The sequence below is a fragment of the Staurois parvus genome, unplaced genomic scaffold, assembly GCF_062004578.1.
Source record: "Staurois parvus isolate SC_StPar_1 unplaced genomic scaffold, SC_StPar_1.0 ptg000422l, whole genome shotgun sequence".
Classification (NCBI taxonomy): Eukaryota; Metazoa; Chordata; class Amphibia; order Anura; family Ranidae; genus Staurois; species Staurois parvus.
Genome location: NW_028318218.1, coordinates 229,672 through 250,785, shown reverse-complemented (window position 1 = coordinate 250,785; position 21,114 = coordinate 229,672). Strand labels below are relative to the sequence as shown.

Here is a 21,114-nt window from a genome sequence, read left to right as displayed (position 1 = left end):
TATGAAAGTTTTATAATTTTTTAAAGACAGATAGTGCTTCTTTTGGTGGTATTTAATCACCACTTGTTTTTTTAATGTTTTGCTAAACAAATGAAAAAAGACTGAATTTTTTTTTGGTTTCTGTTATAAAATGTTGCAAATAAGTAATTTTTCTTCTTCACTGAGGTGTGCTGATGAAGCTGCACTGATGGGCATTGATAGGCTACACTGTTGGCACTAAGGAGGCTGCTCTGATGGGCACTGATGAGGCTGTATTGATGGCCACTGATGAGGGGGTACTGATGGACACGGATGAGGCGGCACTGATGGACACTGATGAGGCGTCACTAATGGGCACTGATAGGTGCCACTGATGTGCACTGATAGGTGCCACTGATGTGCACTGATAGGTGACACTGATGGGCACTGACAAGCAGTACTGATGGGGCTGCACTGATATTCAGGGTACTGATGATCAGTACCTTGGTTATCAGTGCAAAAAATGCTAACAGCCTTGCCGGGTATCGGATGTTTCTTCCTCACACAGGCACAGCATGTGAGGAAAAGACTGACAATAACCGACAAGCCTTTTTTTCATGTGGTCAGCTGTGATTGGGCAGGTAGTTAAGACTAAAGCCTAAAGTATACGTAAAGGCCAATTCACACCTGAATCACAAAATGTGGGAATTGTGACTTTATTTTCTCTTTCTCTTTCTAGGGGCCATTATCCTCAGTTTATCTCATCAAAACATCATTGCCAGTGGCAGATACATTGCTTGAAACCTAAGCTTGCCACTATAATTATAGTAAGACATGCTGAGTTTAAATAAGACAGAACGGTTCTTCAAAAATCATGTTGGTCTATAACCACTATTGAATTTGTTTTACTTCAATGATAACACTGATGAAGAGGATACTTGCAATCAAAATCTGAGCATATTTACTTTATTGCAGTTTGAAAATGAATTTCAAGAAAGTGGTGTCTGTGTCCCAACACTAAAGAGCATACATTAATTTAACATAAACTCAAGCTCTTAGATAAAATAAATGCAATAACAAAAACACACGTATACAGTATATATATACTTGCATTTACAGGGTGGGGATTCCTGTACGATAGAAAGCTTTATTAATCAAAGCTTTTAATTGGTGAGCAGCTCTTCTTTTCTCTTTGAGAGTTCATAAAGATGTTTTGATTATTTTCATCTTGAAACCCAACTGGCCTGCACACAATTTTGTGGTTGAATGGGCCAAAAATCCCACAAACATACTCCAAAATCTTGTGGATAGCTTTTCCAGAATAGTAAAAGCTGTTATAGCTCAAATTGAAGGGGATGGAGGTGGGGGAGGAATGGGAGCAAACACTTCATATCAATATTGATGGTTTCGGATTGAGATGCCAACAAGCATATGTAGGTGTGATGGTCAAGGCATCCACAAAACTTGTCCAGATATTGCTTGTATCCGTTTGGTTTATTCTTTGTGCAGAACTTTATGTACGTTCATTGTTAATATTTTGGCATCATATTATCTTTTTTTTACATAGATGCCTTGAATGAGAGATGTAGTCAGTGTTATATGCAAAATGTCCTATTTTGATAAGCAAAAAAAAAAATGAATGCAGTTTACTTTTATTTTCACAAAATACTCCAAGCCATGACAGACAGAACAATGGAAGTGTTTATCTTCCCCACCTTCTTCTTTACAGTGTATTGAATAGTAGGTACAGTATGTGCACACTATAATCTGTCTTCACAAAGGATTCCATATTATCGCTCTTGTTTCTGTGTCCTAAGTATAATAGTATACAATTTATGTTACTTAAAGAGCACTAGCATCTCATTGGCATGCATATTTCCAGCTGCCAAGTTTAATAGAGAAGGTCTCTTACTCATCTATACTCATCTCTTCCAGTGTTCTGAGCCTTCCTCTGGAGTCTGTAATACTCCCTCCATTAGCTTCTTTTCTAAATTCCTAATTAACCTTTTTGCCATTTAGCAGTTGCCTCCTCAATGCCATCTTAAACTTCTAATCTCTAATTATTCAAATCATGAATGATAGCACAGCACCTTGACAGAAATGTTTTTAAAGGCTAGACTGTTGATAAAAAACTGTTAAAGGAAAAGGTCAGATGGACATAATAACTAACAGAAGCTAAATATGCCTAAATGCCATGATTTGAACACTGTCTATACGATGTGTTGTCTAATGAAAACCAATAAACATGTAATATGATCAACAGAGAAATAACTAAATGAACTATATTGGGCTTATTTAATAAAGAAACATGTAAAGAGCATTCAACTAAAACTACCAATTGTAATTTATCTTTTACTGTCACTGGAAATGTAGACTAACCACAAAGCAGGATAAACATAGATAATAAAAATAGTTTGAAAATGAGTTCCAGAAAATGTAACATTGATCGTATTCTTAAAAGATCAGCAGGCATAAGGCTTGGGGATACATGCCTTTCATGCAGGGCAGGCACTCTTAAAGATTTAATATCCTTTTTAATATTTTTTTTCAAATCAAAGACTTAATTGTGGTGTAATAAATCAGTTGCCCAGCCCAGCTCTTCTGGATTGAATAACACCTGGTGCCATCCAACCCACTTCCTGAAAACCCAGGCTGTCATGGACATGCCCGCTGGGGTTGTGTCATCACTGCACCACTCCAACCTTGGCTATCTGTACTCTTGGACAAAGCAGCACTCACATGTGATTACATACAGCAAGTGCCATGCAGTCTATGAGTGAGAACCATCCACCGCAACTACCAGAAAAAAAAAAGAAGTACCCACGATGTTGTTAGACCAGTCACAGAATTGCAGGATTAAGGTTTGTATAAGACCAATATAAAGTTTTATATACAAAATGTAAAAACACAGATCATTTTAATAAGATAAGTGTGCTTTAACCCCTTAACGCTGGTGCATCCCAGCCCTTTAAGGGGTTTCTGATGCCAGGTTTATGATCACACCAATCACATGATCGGAAAGCACCCAATCACAAGTAGGTTTTTTTTCCGTTAGGCACAGGTAACTGTCAGGAGCACTCAGGGCATGTGCTCTTGACACAGGTTTGTTTACTTTTTGGTGTGCATCTATTCAGCTTCTCCGCAGCAAGGCCCACCCACCGATTGGCCGCATATATATGCAGACTGTCAGCGCAAGGAGGTTAAGCATATGTCCGCCAATGTCAGATAGGGATTGGCGAATCCAAGAATCCAACTGGTCATTAGTGAACAGTTCAGAGTGGAACTAATGTAATGCTATGCGCAATATTTTCTTGGCATACATTAGATCCCTTAATATCAACTGAGCATCATGTACATGATATGTAGGGGAATCTGAGTGCATTATTAAGGTTTTAAAATGCCAGTAATATTAATCCAGAAGAAGGCACTACCAAACACCCCATGCAACCATCATCTATTGTTTCACCAGATGAAATAAAAGAATAGTTCCTGACCCCACTAGCAGTCATATCAGTTCCCTTGTTCAAACCATTATCATAAAATCTTTGGTAAATATAGCTGTGGACATCATTAGTGCATGTGAACCCAAACTTTTTTAGATTTGAATACATTGTTGAAGGAGTTTGTTGGATTTTAATTGTTACTAGTGACTCCGTTTGAGAAATTTACCCTCACTTCCTGTCCTGCTGGCAGCAGTTTCACCAGACAGAAAGTGCAACAGGGACAAAATATCTCAGAAGGGTTCTAGCCTTCCCCTACTCTACAAAAGTAAAAATGGATTTTAGTTTCTATATTGCTGTTTTATAGTCCCTTTCACTTCCTGTCTGGTAAAATGTTGTTAGCACAGTACAAATAGCAGTAAAAACCTAACAAGTGTTAAAATTCTCCCCCACTCTATCCAAAACCAAGAAAAAAATGTGCCTGAACTTTAAAGAAAAACATTCAGCTCTTTTTGATATTGCTATGTCCTGCAGTAAGACATTCCCCAGCTTTGCTACTCTCGAAGCATAATTAAACCCAAGAAAACAAATTAACATATTGCAGTTTTCTGTTTCTTAGATGTGGTGGCACCATTGGTTTCCTTTTTCAGGCTAGAAACATTTTTAGCAATTACAGAAAATACTTGGTGTTCTTGCCAGGAGTGCAGCATCCTTGCCACACCATGTGAGCTGACCTTGCAGCATAAGAAATTCTTATTTTATTTGCTTACAACACTAGTCCCATTATCCCCTATATAATGGAAATAAACAAAGGTCAACATGTTTGAAATCCAGCCAGTTTGGCTGCCCCATAGATACAGTAAAGGAGTGAGGGTAACCACCGAGAAACAGGAAGTGTGTCATTCACGAGATTGCAAGGAGAAAATTAAAAAAACACACCACATCCAAGGACCAGTAAGCTACAGAATATTTTTTTGGGGGGTGTTAGATATGCTTTAAGGTGGGCTTTGGGCTAGTGTTGATGGCGAATACAACTTGATTTCAGTTGCAACACAGACCATAAACAGATGTTCAACAATAACCTCTAGGTATTGAGAATGAACCTAACCTTTATGGATAGGTTTAAAAATAAGCTCAGGCTTTAAAATCACAATTGTTACATACTGTGTGTTGTCAATTCTTGTAAGAAGCTACAACTGTTTTTCAATAATGTTCTCTGAATTTAGAAATGTTATGTTCATATGCGTGCATTTTATTATTCACAGAAAAAAACTCTCGTTTTCCTAAAGTTACTTTGGGAATATGATACGATGCCAGTTTAGAATCAGACAGCACTTAGCAGATTTCTCTGATGGAAATTAACATAAAAGCAGAAAAACAATAAATCAATGCATTTTTAGACACACTTATAAAAATGCAGGATTAAAAAGAAAAAACTTCCCTGAAAGTCTCTAAAGGTCAATTGTTTTGCACATAATGGAAAAGTCTAATTTATTTCAAATGAATTTGCAAACTGCGATGATAAATAATTTCTTGAGCAGAAAGGTGTCAATTACAGAAGAGAATGATGTGCCAAGTACCCAGACAGTGAAATGCTATCATTTATTAACACCTCGGTACTGTAGGGACCAGCAATGTATTGGTCTTTTTTCCTCACAATCAAATAGAATGAAATGTACTGTGTGATCAGAAATCCACTAGTGCAGGAAGCAATATTTTTACTCTTGACTCCAGAGGTTTGGCATACTATTAAATAATTATTAGCCAATGCCCCAAGACTGATAGGAGCCTGACGAGTATTCACACTACCGTTACATAAGGAAAATGGTTTAAAAGAAATCTGAGCTGAATTTGTTAGCTGCCAAGTTAGTTGTTTAATTGTCATGCTAATCCAATGGCTTCAATACTTTCAGTATAAGTACGCTGATCAGCAGTTCTGCTTAAACTTTGACTTCAGTGGCTGCTTGAATGTTCAAATCTGAAATGAATCAAGTCAGAGCAATGACAGGATAGTAATAGAAATTGGATTACCTGCTGATGGTATTTAAAGTGTACCTTCCAATTTGTAGTGAAGAACCAAGTAGGGAAGGTAGACTGTCCCTTCATTATTTTTCTGGTTTGAAGAGTTTAGTGCATTTTCAAACTATGATGATTAAAAGGACCCTACCATATAAGAATCATAAAGGCTGACATTTCTGGACTTTCCTTTTGAGAATGCTAGTTCCTTTGGTGTCATAGTTTTTCCTATTTCCTAGCAATTTTTTTTAATAAACAGTGCAGTTTATACTTGCAGCCAATTCTCAGCATCTGCAAGAGGCATGAGTGTTATCATCAGTGGCTGCCCAATGCCCAAAGAGGGGCAATCAGTACCCAGAAGAAGACTGGAAAAAGACAGTATTGGTAGCAGACAGAGTGTTGGGGGACAATAAGGAACAGTTCTGAGCTGTCAGTGCTGGAGAAGGGCAAACAGCCAGGTAAACATGTCATAATGTGCAAGTATAATGTGTACACTTGTTCATTATAACAAAAGCAAATACACTTCCACTCTAAAGCACTCTAAGAAAGAGTAATACATGTGCAAAGTTTTGTTCACACAATGTAATTCTATTCAGTAGCAAGCCATTACCCTTCCTCCATTAGAAAGTTTCCCTTAGTTGGGAGAAACAAACCTTTAAAATAACCACCTAGTGTGTGGTTATATTTGTTGTTTACAGTCAAACGTAGTGCATATACCCTTACGTCGTGTTAGTTTATGACTGTAGCTACTGTTTAAAATTATTGGAAAATACGATTTCCATTATGGAATGAGTTGGCCAGTCAGTCAGACCAGATTTGCCAGAATTCAGATTGTGTTTCCCTGTTTCTGAGTATACACCCAAGAGACTTGTTCAGAATGTCTTCACTCTTTTAATGGCTTACATATCGCTCAACTTTTTGAGGTGGCAAAAAGAGCCATTTACCACAAAAATTATAAGCCATGTCCCGCAAATCCCAGGCAAACACCATGAAGATATTTTGAGCAAAGGACACATTGTCATGCATTTATGGATGCCTACAAGTTATCATATCTGCTAAAAATTAAATTTTCAAAAACAAAGTTTTTGGACAGTGAGTCTAATGCAGGCATGCTAAACTGGTATTTTACAAATCACATGTGATCCTCTCACTCCTTCTCTGCAGCTCTTAGTGGGTCGAAATAAAAAAAGAAAACAAAAAACAAATGTGCACCGATTATTTTCCAGTTATTAAACTTCACAGTGTGGCCCCCTTGAATATTTAGTCCTCTTAATTTATCCCACTACTTAATTTACATTTTTGCATATCTGATCTAAGGGGACATAAATTAATACTTAATTAGAACCATAGAACCAAAACCTTTCCTTAGTTTTAGGGTCTATGCACATCGGGCTTAAAAAAATCCCAGTTCCCTTGACAAAAAAAAAACGCCATATAGAGCGTTTTTGTACGGGAATTTAGAAGAGTTTAGGAGCTTCTAGGAGAGTTTACGAGCATTCAGCATTTTTTTTGCCAGAAAACTACTCACAAAAATTAAAAACAGAAGGGTTTTTTTTTCTGCCACTAAACTCTGAACTTAAAATATGCCCTAAACATTCTAATGTGTATGAACACATAAGATAACATTGAGCTGCTTCTACAGGCAAAACGTTAAACGCCTCTTGGGGCAGCGTTTTATTAGGCCAGTACGCATTAACCCTTAGGCTTCATGTACACTAGCAGCTCCTAAACTTGAGTTTTGGAGCTTTTGGTCTTTTTTTGCCAAAGTTCCTAATCTCAGCTCCATAAAAATCTAGGTGTCCATGTATATATAGGCTTTCAGCAGAGTTTAAGAGCTGCTGCGTTTAGGTGATGTTAAATTTCCCTCTCCTGAATGTGGAAGAATCTTGTTCAGGATAGGAACATTTTGACCACCGGCAGCAGAAAAATGCAGAATGTAGCAAAAATGTGGCATAAACACATGTAAATGCGATACCCCGTTTACATGCATTTTTGGCACATTTTTCCACAGCTGTGGTCAGAGTAGGCTAGTGTACATGAAACCTTACAGTGTGGAAAGGTTAGAACCCCTATCAGATTTTGGACTGATAATTAGGGCCCTGTTGGAGATATTTACCACCATGCCCTGTCCCATGACAATGTTTTATCAGACAAGTATGAGGGTAACTCTCTAACAGCAACACAGACAGAAATAAAAAAAAATGTTTTTATTAAGAATAGAACCCATGTTAAATTTTTATTTCTGTCTTGAGTCTTTATTTCAGATTTTCCTTAATTTCCCATCTGGTAAAACCAGGCTTTCTCAAACTTTTTAACATGGATTAACCTGTGAAATAACTTTCTGGGATCAGGGAACCCCTGCAAATAATTCTATATCTACAGCTCATAGTACATTACTGTGATGGTCAGTGGGAAGAATGCTCCTTATAAAAGATAATTGGTGTCAGTGGTTACTCATTTAAGAGGCAGAGGTTTGTCATTGCTCAAGGAACCCTTAACAACATTTGGATGATCCCTGGTTGAGAAAGGCTGGGTTAAGTCATTGTCAGCAGTACAGGAAATAAGTGTAAATCTCCACCAAATAGATGTTCTAATATTTTTGCATTCTCTTTAAAAATTAGAATAAATGTGTAAAAAGTGGAACAATTGGCAAATATGATAATTGCACACTTTCTTCCCCTTCAAATTGTCTGTTGTTGAGACTTTACAGTATCTAAATATTTTATGCTGGGACCTTTTTTTCCTCCAGAATGAACAATGTAAGGACAGAGAAGGAGGTCACAGAGGACAAAACATAAGAGTAACATCCCAAGCTGTCCAGACAAAAGTCAGAGGGCACAAAGGAAGAGACAAGGGCAACAAATGTCATTACGATGGGAGATCCTGGTATAATTACTCATACTTCTCCTCAGGGTTTCATTTACCTAACAACGTGCACTGCATTTTGTTTGAAATCAAAACTGTGCTAGAAAGAATTTTTCTTTAATGATGACTGAACAGCCAAAAAAAATATTGGTTATATTTTGCAGAAGAGGACATAAATATTTCAGAAAATAAGGAATATAGAGAAATGTTGTGAATTGTAAGTTTTATAGCAGCTAGCAGTCCAAATGCATTTTCTAAGCTTTAGTACCTCAGGACCCAGGCTAAAATAAAGAGATAAATAAAGATTACAGCTAGATGGCCAAGCGCAAATAAAACACAACAGCTTCTAATAAACGACTGCTACTAATTTGAGGAAATCTGCACTTACTTGCCAAGCGCAAAGCACTCCATCCGAACGGTGGTTCCCTTAGCTGCAGTAAAAGTGAATGGAAAGTGCACCTCAATTTTTGGTTCATATTCCCCCATCACACCTGGGAAATAGAGAAAAGACTTAGAAATAACAGGGATATCACTTCTTTCCACAGAATATTTTTATCATGTGAATCACTTCCATAAAGATGACCAGAAGTGAGAGCAATAAGGATGATCATGAGTTTAAAGGCATCATATTAGTTTGGCTTAAACCCCAACTCCAGGAATGTGAAAAAAATCACCCATGAAATGGGGTTCCCCGCACTGCAAGGGTTAAATGCTAGTTATGTCTAAGGGGTACAAGAAGGTCATCATAAAAACTCTTATAAAAAAGTTTCCCTAAAGCAAACTGGTGGTCACCCCCCTCCACAATCTATGCCAAACCCTTGATTGTCCTTCATGAAGCTCTGCTATGGAGTTTAAAGTTGAACATCACTCAAAAAAAAAAAAAGGCATGGAAGCATGGACCCCAATGAAATCATACCAAGTTCATATCCAAGCATGTAACCAGGAACGAGCAGGGCAGGGTAACATGCATCTGATTCCCATCAACTCTGAACCATACCAGACCACATGCCTTCAACACGGGTTTGGTACCCTGGTTAACTCATACCCACAAAATTAAAAAGCAAAAAAAAACCACCAACACATTAACCCCCCCCCCCCCCCCATGTGGATCCAAGGTCAACTACATCATCCAGCAATGTAGATCCATTGGTAATCACAATGAACGACCCCTGATGACCTGCTGACACAACCATGCTGACCTGCACAGCCAACCCACTGGCTCTGATACTTTCACTGCAAATTATATTTCCCCATCCAACAGTTGAATGTGAACAAAGGGATTGGGGATGCTACCTGATGTCATTGACCAAATATAGCCATGATGACCATATTTGGTCCATGACATTAGTAAATACCCCCACTGATTGTTGTGGGACATTTTCTATGTTGGGATATTATTTTGTGGGCATCATAGGATGTGCATGTGTCTGTGTGTTTATTTGTGTTTATATGTATATTTTTTGTGAATAGGTAACCGGGGGTACTGGGCTCAATTCACTAAGAATATCTAATGAGATATTTGAATCATGTGACACATTTTTTGCAATTATCTCATGAGATGCTGAAAATGTCAATTCACCATCACTATCTGAGTTGTTTGCCTCACAAACCAAAAACACTCTTATAAAATGATGTTAAAGTCAATTCACTAAAGGAAATAAATGAATTAATTAAATAAGTAGTGGTCCAGACATACCGTATTTAAAGCGGAGTTCCAGCTGGTAAAAAAAAAAGAGTCAGCAGCTACAAAAACTGTAGCTGCTTACTTTTAAAATACAGCCACTTACCTGTCCCTCGGTTCAGTGGTGTCCTCGCCACCACTAGTTTCACCGGCCGTCTTCTCTCCTTGGCTCTGGCATCTTAGTGTGGGCACACGGTTGTGACAGCTTGTGGCTTCACAGCCGGGTGCCCACTGCACATGTGCGAGAAGCGCTGAACTTTGTGAATGACCCCGTGGTCTTCTGGGACCTGTTATGTGTCCTAGAAGACTACGGGGAGTAAGGGAGGACAACTTCCGGCTTCCGATCGCCTAGGCGATTACAGTGGAAGTGGGAGCGGGTACCTGTCAAATTCAAGTACTCGCTCCCCCCCCCCCGTTCCACAAAGGTACCAATCCTACCTGGAAATGCCCCCTACCTGGAAATGCAAAATCACGTGATTTTGCGCACCTCTGCCGCCTTGTAGCAGTATATCTGCTATAGGGCGGCATGGGAGCGGTTAAAATACAACTAAAGGCAAAACCTTTTTTTTAAAGCTTTGTGGAGTGGAGCAGGATTAGACCCCGTTTTTATTGCTGACTGCGTCCTCTCTATTTGTCCTGCATACCATTATCATTGAAAGTGAAAGTAAAAGAACATCCCACATTTTGGGTTGTCCCCAGAAAAGTAATAGAGGAGGAATCTTCCAACGGGACACTGGTTTTAGTGAAGGGAAATCTCCTGAATGACAACATTGTCTTTTTTATTGGTGGAAGAAAGGTATTTATTAATGCTTGTGATTTTTATACTATTTTCATTTAATATTTGACATTTATAAAGATATTTTGTATTTACATAATTTACCTTATTTGTTTTTAATATACCACGTGTGTCCTGTAAAAGCAGCTTCCCTTTGACTGGTATTCTTTTGTATTAATACATATGCTACAGGGACCACAATGACTTGGCATATCTCTACAATTTAAACCGTTTTACCTCTTTATTGGTAATAAAAATGGACAACGGTTCTAATCCTTCTCCACTGTATCCATTCCACTGGATATCACGTCATGAGATAAAATACCGCATGGTTTCATGAATAAAATACCTCCCATTTTTATTAAACTCTTAACTCATTTTAACTCTTAACTCTTTTTTGTGAGTTGCAAAACAAATGTTTAAAAATAATCTATGAGTTATTGAGTATAATTAAGAGGAAAAAAACTCTTAGTGAATTGAGCCAACTATGTGAAATATTTGGTCAATGATATACCAGTAACTGTAATTTTCACGGGAAGCACCTGAAGTCAGTAATCTGGGTATGGCCATTATAGAATATTTGTAAATGCATAGATTTGTATAGATATTGAATGGCTTTTTTCTGTCTGAAACAGACATGCGACCAAGGTTTTGGTAAAAGTATATCACTTTCCTAATGAAGAAAATGATGAGGTATTCCAACAGTCTAAAGGCTCTATAATGGCTTTATCAGCTGCCATGACAGGTGTGCCATCACTGACTTACCAGTAACACTCTGAAGTGAAATATACAATCCACTCACAGGGATAACCTACAATTTCTGGGTAGCAAAGTAACAAGGCCACCTTGTCAACCCCTAAGCTACCACAATGGCTTTCCTTTTATTCCTGTCAGGCAGCCATGAATCATTTGATTTTTATTTGGTTCCACAAACTCTGTTTTGCATTTGATTTCCAGTTTTCTACCACTTCGGCTTCCTATTCTGTCTCCTTTCTTCTGCATCTAGAGCATTTCAGAGTTTAAATAGATTATCACGTCTACAACTTGTTTTTGTCCCTGTAGATTTCCGACACGGCAAATTTATCTTACTCTTTTAGATTTGTTTTCCAAACAGAATCTTTCTAGCGCCCGCAGTCTTATTAATCTCTGCCTTTGTAACAAATGTACCCTTTGATAGTCATTCTGCAAATGTCCACGAGAAATGTCACTACTACCTAGAAATGGCTCCATTTGTTATTTAAAATTAGGGGGCCTCAAGCCTAATCAAATTTCTATAATTCATTACCACTGTGTTCTTTGTAGAAAAAAAAAAAGTGGACAGAAAGAGAATCAGAAGAGTTGGAAGAAACCATTTAAGGTTTTGGGAAGGAAAGAGTATTTTTAAATAGCTTTTGGATTATTTCTCTTAAGTAACTTAAACACGATTTTACCAACGTTCTCATTATGTGAGTAACTTAATCAAAAGGTTTTTAGAAAAAAAGCATTTTGGAATATAAGCAGATTTCATGTGACAAATTGATGTGGTGTAGAGTGAACGGGTTTCTAAAAGTACTCAGATAAATCATAATTTGCTGGTCTACCTGAAAATGCACGTAATCCAGTCAAAAAGCTGTTGATAGAATTTATTATTTGTGCCAATGGGTTGTCAGAATGGAATCAAAAGAATTTTAATGCAATTAAATAATTTCTTTATTATGTTCATTTTTAATTATTTATATATGAAATATTGCATATGAACATGTCCCATTTACCCATTCTTTGCAGTGCACAGATGAAGCTCTAAGCAAGTCTCAGAGAGCAGCAGTTGTCTTAAACAGAGACTCAAAGGAGGCATTGGAGGGACACTCCCACTTCTATGCTCATGTAGACGGTAACATCTTTACTAAAGGATTAACACAGCTTAGTACAGCATCCCCAAACTACAGCCCACTGGTTGCCATAAGACTGCCCCTACAATCAAAAGGCCCTGCATGCAGGGTTCTCTCACTGTAAGCCAAAAGTAGGGATCTGCTAGTTTCAGAGTGGCGGTAGATGCCAAGAAGAGGATTCCAGCACTCAGCATAATAACACTTGCAATATCAGATGGAGGGTACTCATGGCCAATGTTGGTTGATTAGCCTGTGATGGCACCAGTTGTGATGTCACTACAAGAAATGGTCCGGGACTGCAAGCTAAGTGCCACTGAAAACCAATGATGGGGCTAAATTTCTTCCTTTAACCATAAATGATTGGGCTACACTCCTCCCTCTAACCACCAATGATGAGGCTACATTCCTCCCACTGACCACCAATGGTGGGGCTACATTGCTCCCACTGACCACTCACACCAAACAACAATATTGAGGCTACATCCCTCTCACTGACCACATTTGATGGGGCTATACTCTTCCCACTGACCACCATACAGGGTTATATCGCTCCTGCTGACCACCAATGAGGGCACAACATTTCTCCCACTGACCAGAACTGACAGGGCCATATTCCTCCCACTGACCACTAATGATGTCCCAATATACTTCCCAATTGATCTCTGATGCTGTGGTATTTATTACTCCCGCAGATGTCTGTGCATTTTTTTCTCTTACTGACCACTAACACATGGACATTTTTATTACTTCCACTGGCCAGTGATAAAGGGACACTTATTATTCCTATTAGCCACTGACTCTTGGGCATTCATTACTTCTGCTAACCACTAACACTAGTTATTGCTGATATTGATCACTAACATTTTTTTTTTATTCCACTGGCCAAAGTCCATCCCTCAAACAGTCTGTTGGGTCCTTTGTTTGAGGACTCCTGGTCTAGTAGAAAGCAGAAGGTAGAAGTTACTTAAAAGTGCAATTTATTACTCCCTGTAGAGAATGGTTATCTGTAAAATACAGTACATTTTCAAATTAATTTTTAAATATCACTAACAAAAATGTATTGGTCTCCCTTTGGATTGATAGATAAAACAGGCTTTGTCTGTACATTGATTAACTGTTCCTCTGTTAAAGAGCAGACTGATTAGCTCATCTCCAGTGATCAAACATATCTAAGATAAATACAGTTCAATTCAAAGCAGTTATAATTAAAGTGGACAGGCTCGAGATTGATACAAATCTAAATTATAGGCTAAATAGAAATTGATAGAGTAAAGGAATCCATAGCACCAATTAGAACTAGCGATGAGCTGAACACTCCCCTGTTCAGTTCGCGGTCGAACATTCGAACCTAAGGAAAGTTCAACCGTAAACTTGAAACATAATGCAATTCTATGGGACTCGAACTTGTAAATTCAAAAGTGCCCATTTTGAAGGCTTATAAGCACGTTAATGGCCATAAAAGGGGTACTTGGTTACTGCCCTGAGGGACATGAATCAGTAAAAAAGAAAATTAAAATTTCAAAAAGTACCGTTTTTAAAGGGGCAGTCATTTTCATTGTTTAAAGTATAAAAAAAGAAATAAAATTCCTTTAAATATCATGCCTGGGGAGTCCCCTTAAACTACCTGCAAAGTTGCACATCTGTATAATGTATAGAATCTGCTGCACCAGAACTGACTTTTTTTTTTTTTAAATGTGCGTGGGATTCCCCCTAAAAGCCATACCAGGCCCTTTAGGGGACTTTTAAGGGGAACCCCACCCTCAAAAATGGGGAGAAAAGCATGGGGTCCCCTTTAAATTCCTACCAGACCCTAATAATCTATCTATCCATTCAGTCATATCCGACCCTTGGCGATTGCATGGACTGTCACTCATAAGCGACTTTTCCATGAATTCTCTTAGCAATTATTTTACAGGGTAGGTTGCCAGGTCTTTCCCCAACCCCTACCGTGCAGGAGATTCCGCATGGCCAGGGATGAAACTAGGACAATTTAGACAGGAGCCAGTTAACCTACCAGCATGTCTTTGGAGTGTGGGAGGAAACCGGAGTACCCAGAGGAAACCCACACGAACACAGGGAGAACATGCAAACTCCATACAGGAGGCGCCGTGGTTGGGAATTGAACCCATCACCCAATTACTGCAAGACAGAAGTGCTAACCACTAAGCCACTGTGCCGCCCACCCTTATAATAATAATATATTAAAAAAAAAACAACGCCCACGAACCTGTCTTCACCCGCTGCTATCTGACATTTGCAGGTCAGATGTAAACAATTGGGCCGAGCTAGAGGTGACACCGCTAGCTCTGTCCAATTGTGCTGTGATTGGCCAGTCACAATGCACTGTCAGAGAGCAGTGCATTGTGGGGCGCAGTGGGCGAACAGCCCACCGAACACCCTTACTGTTTGTGTGTTTGCCAAACACAAATGGCCGATATTCGAGTCAAACTTACGTTCAATCCGAACATCAAGCCCATCACTAATCTGAAATCTGAAATCTGAACTGAAATCTAATTGTCCAGTACAGATTTTTTTTGATTCTGTGCAAAATTACTGCCCTTTGCATTGCCTTGAAAAAACCAAATGATGGGTACTTGTGAGGCAATTTAAATTACTTTTAACCACCAGCTAAACCAGCTAACCAGCTAAAATTAAAAATAAAATGGCCAGGGTAGATACTGATACAAATCTAATTAAATAAGGTAAATAAAAACAGAAATTGATAAAGTAAAACTGGAACTTCTATTTCACAGAGCCGGTGCAATTAAAATTAAATTTGACTGGCTGATACAGATGTACAATTTTCTGCAAAATCACTATCCTTTGCCTTATAGAAAAAAACAATACAAGAAAAATAAAATTAATGCTGGGAACTTGTGAAGAAATTAAATCACTTTACACCACTCTTATATTGCAAACTGTACAAATTAAGGCTACAGCTGTGATTCTTTCATCCTTACTCTCCATTGTTCTGAGATTCAGCGGATAAAATAAATATTGAACACGTCACCATTTTTCTCAGTAAACATATTTCTAAAGGTGCTATTGACATGAAATTTTCACCACATGTTGGTAACAACCCATGCAATCCATACATACAAAGAAATCAAAACAAGTAAGTTCAGAAATTAAATTATGTGTAATAAAATGAAATGACACAGGGAAAAAGTATTGAACACGCAAAATGAAATGAATTTAATACTTTGTACAAAATCCTTTGATAGTAATGACAGCTTCAAGCGCCTCCTGTATGGAGAAATGCACTGCTCAGGTGTGATTTTGGCCTATTCATCCACACAAATCTTGGATGTCCTGTGGGCCTCTTCTATGAACTCTGATCTTTAGTTCTTTTTATAGATTTTCTATTGGATTCAAGTCAAGTGATTGGCTGGGCCATTCTCACAGCTTTATTTTCTTTCTTTGAAACCAATTGAGAGTTTCCTTGGCTTTGTGTTTGGGATAATTGTCTTACTGAAATGTCCACCCTCGTTTCATCTTCATCATCCTGGTAGATGGCAGCAAATTTTTATCAAGAATGTCTTGGTACATTTTTTCAATCATCGTTCTTTCAATGACATGAAGTTTGCCAGTACTGTATACTGAAAAACAACCCCACATCATGGTGTTTCTATCTCCAAACTTCACTGTGGTATGGTGTTTTTAGGGTGATGTGCAGTGCCATTTGACCTCCAAACAGGGTGTGTATTATGGCATCCAAAGAGTTCAATTTTAGTCTCATCTCACCAGACTATATTCTCCCAGTATTTCACAGGCTTGTCTAAATGTAGTACAGCAAACATTAAGCGAGCGTCAACATGCTTTTTCTTCAGCAATGGAGTCTTGCGTGGTTAGCGTGCATACAGGCTATGGCGGTTGAGTGCATTACTTATTGTTTTATTTGAAATAGTAGTACCTGCTAATTCCAGGTCTTTCTGAAGCTCTTCACAAGTTATCCTTGGCTCTTGGACAACTCTTCTGATAATTCTTTTCACTCCTCTGTCAGCAATCTTGCGAGGAGCACCTGGTCGTGGCCAGTTTATGGTGAAATGATGTTCTTTTCACTTCTGGATTATGGCCCCAACAGTGCTCATTGGAACATTCAGAAGTTTAGAAATCCTTCTGTAACTAATGCCACCGATATGTTTTGCAACAATAAGGTTGTGAAGGTCTTAAAAGAGCTCTTTGCTTTTACCCATCATGAGAACTTTTTTGTGTGACACCTTGGTAATGAGATACCTTTTTATAGGCCATCAATTGAGACTGAAACAGCTGATATTAATTTGCACTGGCAAAGGCAGGATTGCTTTCTAATTGCTGGTAGATTTCAGCTGGTGTCTTGGATTTCCATGCCTTTTGCACCTGTTTCGTCATGTTCAATACTTTTCCCCTATGTCATTCCATTTTATTACGCATACCTTAATTTCTGAACTTATTTGTTTTTTGGGGGGTTTTTTGTATGCATGGATTGCATGGGTGGTTACAGACATGTGATGACATTTTCATGTCAATAGCACCTTTAGAAATATATTTACTGAGTACAAATTGATGTGTTCAATACTTATTTTACATGCTGTACCTGTATTTCACAATAATTTCTATTAAACAGTAAAATAGGCAAATATGGTGCAAAAGAAGCAATGCTGAATATGTACCATATACAGTATATAAAGATACATAATACCAGAATACTGGAATGAACAGACATCCAAAACACCCCAGAATCAGAGGGACATCATCTGCTAGCCATATAGCCTGCTCTATTGGAGGTTCTCTTTGAACCAAACATTTTTGCTCTGCATATTCTATATGTCTACCAGGAAAGCAGTGTAGATTGTCTTTGGAAGCTTATAGAGCTCAGGAGTTAATTCATCTTCCCCAATCAATGAAATGCAGTGGTGGCTTCTGCCGCTCTGGTCAACAGCTAGTAAGAAAAAAAAGCCTATTTCCCCTGGATGCTTCTTATTTATTGACCCCATGGCAAAAGAGCCTGTTAAAAATGAATTGTTTTGGTCATTCCAAAGGTTGGAAGGGCCATAAAAGAGTATTCATTGCTCCAGTGTTTATCAGGGGAATGAGTTAAACCTATACTTTTGTCCATTTCCAAAAACTATAGGGAGATGCATATCATTTTTTTTATTACAGTTTAGCTACATTTATTGCCTATAGTATTTTTTATTTTCTTGGCTAATACATGAGTTGTAAAACTATACTGCCTAAGCCCTGGGGCACATAGTTGTATTACAGGTCACAACAGCATAAGAAGGACATAGTATACAAGGGCTGACTTGGGCTGAAAATGCACTTCACCTTGGCCTCTCTAAAGTCAAACAATTATCACTATTCATACCAGATAACCTGAAATACAAAATATAGTGCTAAATGTTTGTTTTTTTTCCCTAATATATGTTCTGTCAAAAAAATGCTTGAGCCATATTTTCATTTGATACTGTCATAAGAATTAGTAGGTAATTGACTCCGGGGTCTATTACTGTTGTTTATTACTTTTTAGCCTATATTATTTTTCTGTTGCATTGTATTACAGTAGATGTAAACATTATCTGTAAAACACTTTTTGTGTTAAAATGCTTTTTTTCATCTCAGTGCTGCTGATCTCGTGCAGCCATTGCCTTAAAAAAAGGAAGGTTGGGTGCATGTGATCAGCACAGGGCCACACAGCACTGTCCAGACAGAGGGTCAGAGGTCATGCAGCCCCATAGAGCAATCAGAGGAGAATGAAAACTCCTTCTACAAGGTTAACCAGTGCTCAGCTGGACACTGATAAAAGTTACAAGACTGCTACATACTGCTGATGAGAAAAGGTATTTAGCAGTTTACATTTTCTAAAATAATTGCATTTCCATGTTCTGTGTACTGTGGGAGACCGCATATAGTGAATGCAAGGTCCTGGGTTTAGTAACATTTAAAGCGGAACTGCACTACATCTGTGCACCACAAACCAAAAATGCAATTTAATTTATTTTTATTATTCAAAGCAATCTCACCCATCTATCCATGTCTCCATACTTTATTTTGCTGAGAAATCAATTTGAAAAACACCCCCTGGCATTTCTGGCAGTGACCATCTTGAGTAAGGGTAGATGATTAATGTAGATTTACATCCTGGAATTCATCTGCCCTTAGCTCAGGTGTTAGCTGAGTTGAGAACCCTCCCTCCTGAAGACTCCTGGGATATATGACATCATTTGCCTAGGCATGGAAACCATAAAGTAACTAAAGAAATGTAAAAAACTATTTAAATCAAGTAATTATGATATCCTTTCCTATCCATTTACTAATGTTGGCAGGATTGACAAATTGAAGTTCCGCTTTAGGGAAAGCTGAAAGTTTTAATATATTAAAAATTACTCTTGAAAGGACATGTTAAAGCTTATACAATAAATTACTACTGTAGTACACCACTACCTTGAGAAAGTATTTACATGTCATCACTTCCAACAGAAGACCATAAAATAAGGGGTTATTTCTTAATTTAGGATAGTGGGCAGAGCAATGCAAATCATGCAAGATCCCTAACTCACATACATACACATGGCAGGTCCAATTTAGAGAGGAACTAATTAACCTATATGCATAAGATATGCATTCCTCTCTATTTACTAATGCTAGCAGCATAAGGATTAAAAATAGTCCATGTTGATTGAGAGAGTGAAGTTCCACTTTAATGTAATTTGTGATTGTCCAACATATTATCTAAACATATATGATGACACAATGGAAGTTCAGCTAACCATTAAATGCACAGAGAGAGCTACCCTCATTCTACTGTGTCATCATATATGATGTGATAACATGTTACACAAGCAAAAATTATATTTAGTTATGCACATGTTAAAACAGTAGCTAATTGAGGGCTAAGAGGGTTAAAACTAAATGAGCAAATTACTGAGATGAACCCACATTTTATATTATATTATCTAAATAATGAAAAAGAATGCTAGAATAGACCATGTTAAAAAAAAAACAAAAAAAAATGAACGCGTCAGTTAGATTAGTTTTCCACCCTAACCAAACGTTTCTAGTCTCTTTCAGTGCCTATGTCCTTTCCTTTACTTCCCTATAGGAAGTCAAGAGGAATCTCTTAAAAGGGACATGTGGAAAAAAATATTAGTGGCTTTAACTACTTCCAAAAAAAAATGTTTTTAGATATGCTTTAAAATCGTGCATTCACAGAACACTACAACTGCAGTTGGTTTTATAATTTTTTCAATGGTATGAGAATGGTATGACTACTGCTCACCCAATGAATAAGTAACTACTGAAAGAAATTCCAAATATATATTAAGAAAGATAGACAGACAGACAGTCAGGCAGATAGATAGATAAACTGAGATAAAATTATAGTAATGTAACATACTGTATACCATATATGTATGACTAAACCGTTTTATTTTCTCCATAGGCACCAAATAGATATTGCTTTATAAAAATTACCAACAAGAAGAACGAAAGTTAATATAGTAATGTATTATTACAAAAGAAAACTTCTAATCTTTTTTTATATATTGTAATAAATTGTTTTTTATAAGCTTCCTCCAAGTGAAATTGAATTGTAGGAAATGAATGATTGTCAAGGACATTCTAACAATCAAGATATTCATTTTACCAAGAAACCACCCAAGGTATTTTTTTGATGTTTTTATTTAATTTGTTTGGTATCAATGAAGATAAGTTTTCCTTTGAGATATATAGGAAAAGAATTAAAAGACTGATAGCAGCTAAAGTCATACAATCCAGCAAAATGTGACATGAAGATTTAATATCACTCTCTATTTTCATAGATGGAAATATACAGGTATATGACGTGATTGGTGATCCTCATAAATCTGTCTCTCTGACCTGTCCAATGAATCACGATGGATGGACATAGACTAGACTATTATACCACTTAGGGATTAAAGGTCAAGTCAAGGTCATTTCATTCTTAGATCAAAAAGGATTGAATAAGATCGTAGAAAATTGTGAAGCCATAGTTATAGCCATATATTATAGTTAAACAGTCAGCTATTCTACACAATCCTATCTTTATGCACTTACTAAATGGTTAGCCCCTGAGGTTTATCAATGAATAGTATACCTCACACCATCCAAATCTAAAATCCTCAAAGATTACAAAACTCTTTTAGGCTTGGTTCACACCTACAGGCATGCGTTTTTTGCACATTCCCACATGTCACCTGCAGGGCTGCCTATTTATTTCAATAGGCTGCCCTAAACTTTGGAAACACGGAAAAGAAGCCCCTGACTCATGCTATCTACCAGTGGGCTTAAGGTAGGGAGGAGTGGACTGTTGATTGTTGGTATATCACATTTTTACAGGCTTTCTTTTTGTTTTCATTAAACCACCACTTGAGTGGTACAGCAATCCTTTATATACTGAATGACAAGGGTGTTTATTTTCAGCCATATGACTAAAAATTTTAGCTATCATTAGAAATCCTTATTCTTGTGTGTTCTCTTTGTGAACTGAGCCTAAAAAAAACTCTTTAACAA

The 21,114-nt window shown here is 37.5% G+C and overlaps 1 protein-coding gene across 2 annotated transcripts in view; it reads right to left on the bottom strand.

The window, feature by feature from the left end:
• CNTN5 (contactin 5) overlaps nucleotides 1-21,114 on the bottom strand; it is a 607,120-nt gene that overhangs the window by 402,422 nt on the left and 183,584 nt on the right. For both annotated transcript variants that reach the window (XM_089687252.1, XM_089687253.1), the window contains exon 6: nucleotides 8,668-8,770. In XM_089687252.1, the coding sequence (XP_089543378.1) occupies nucleotides 8,668-8,770 (103 nt within the window). The remainder of the gene's footprint in view (nucleotides 1-8,667; nucleotides 8,771-21,114) is intronic.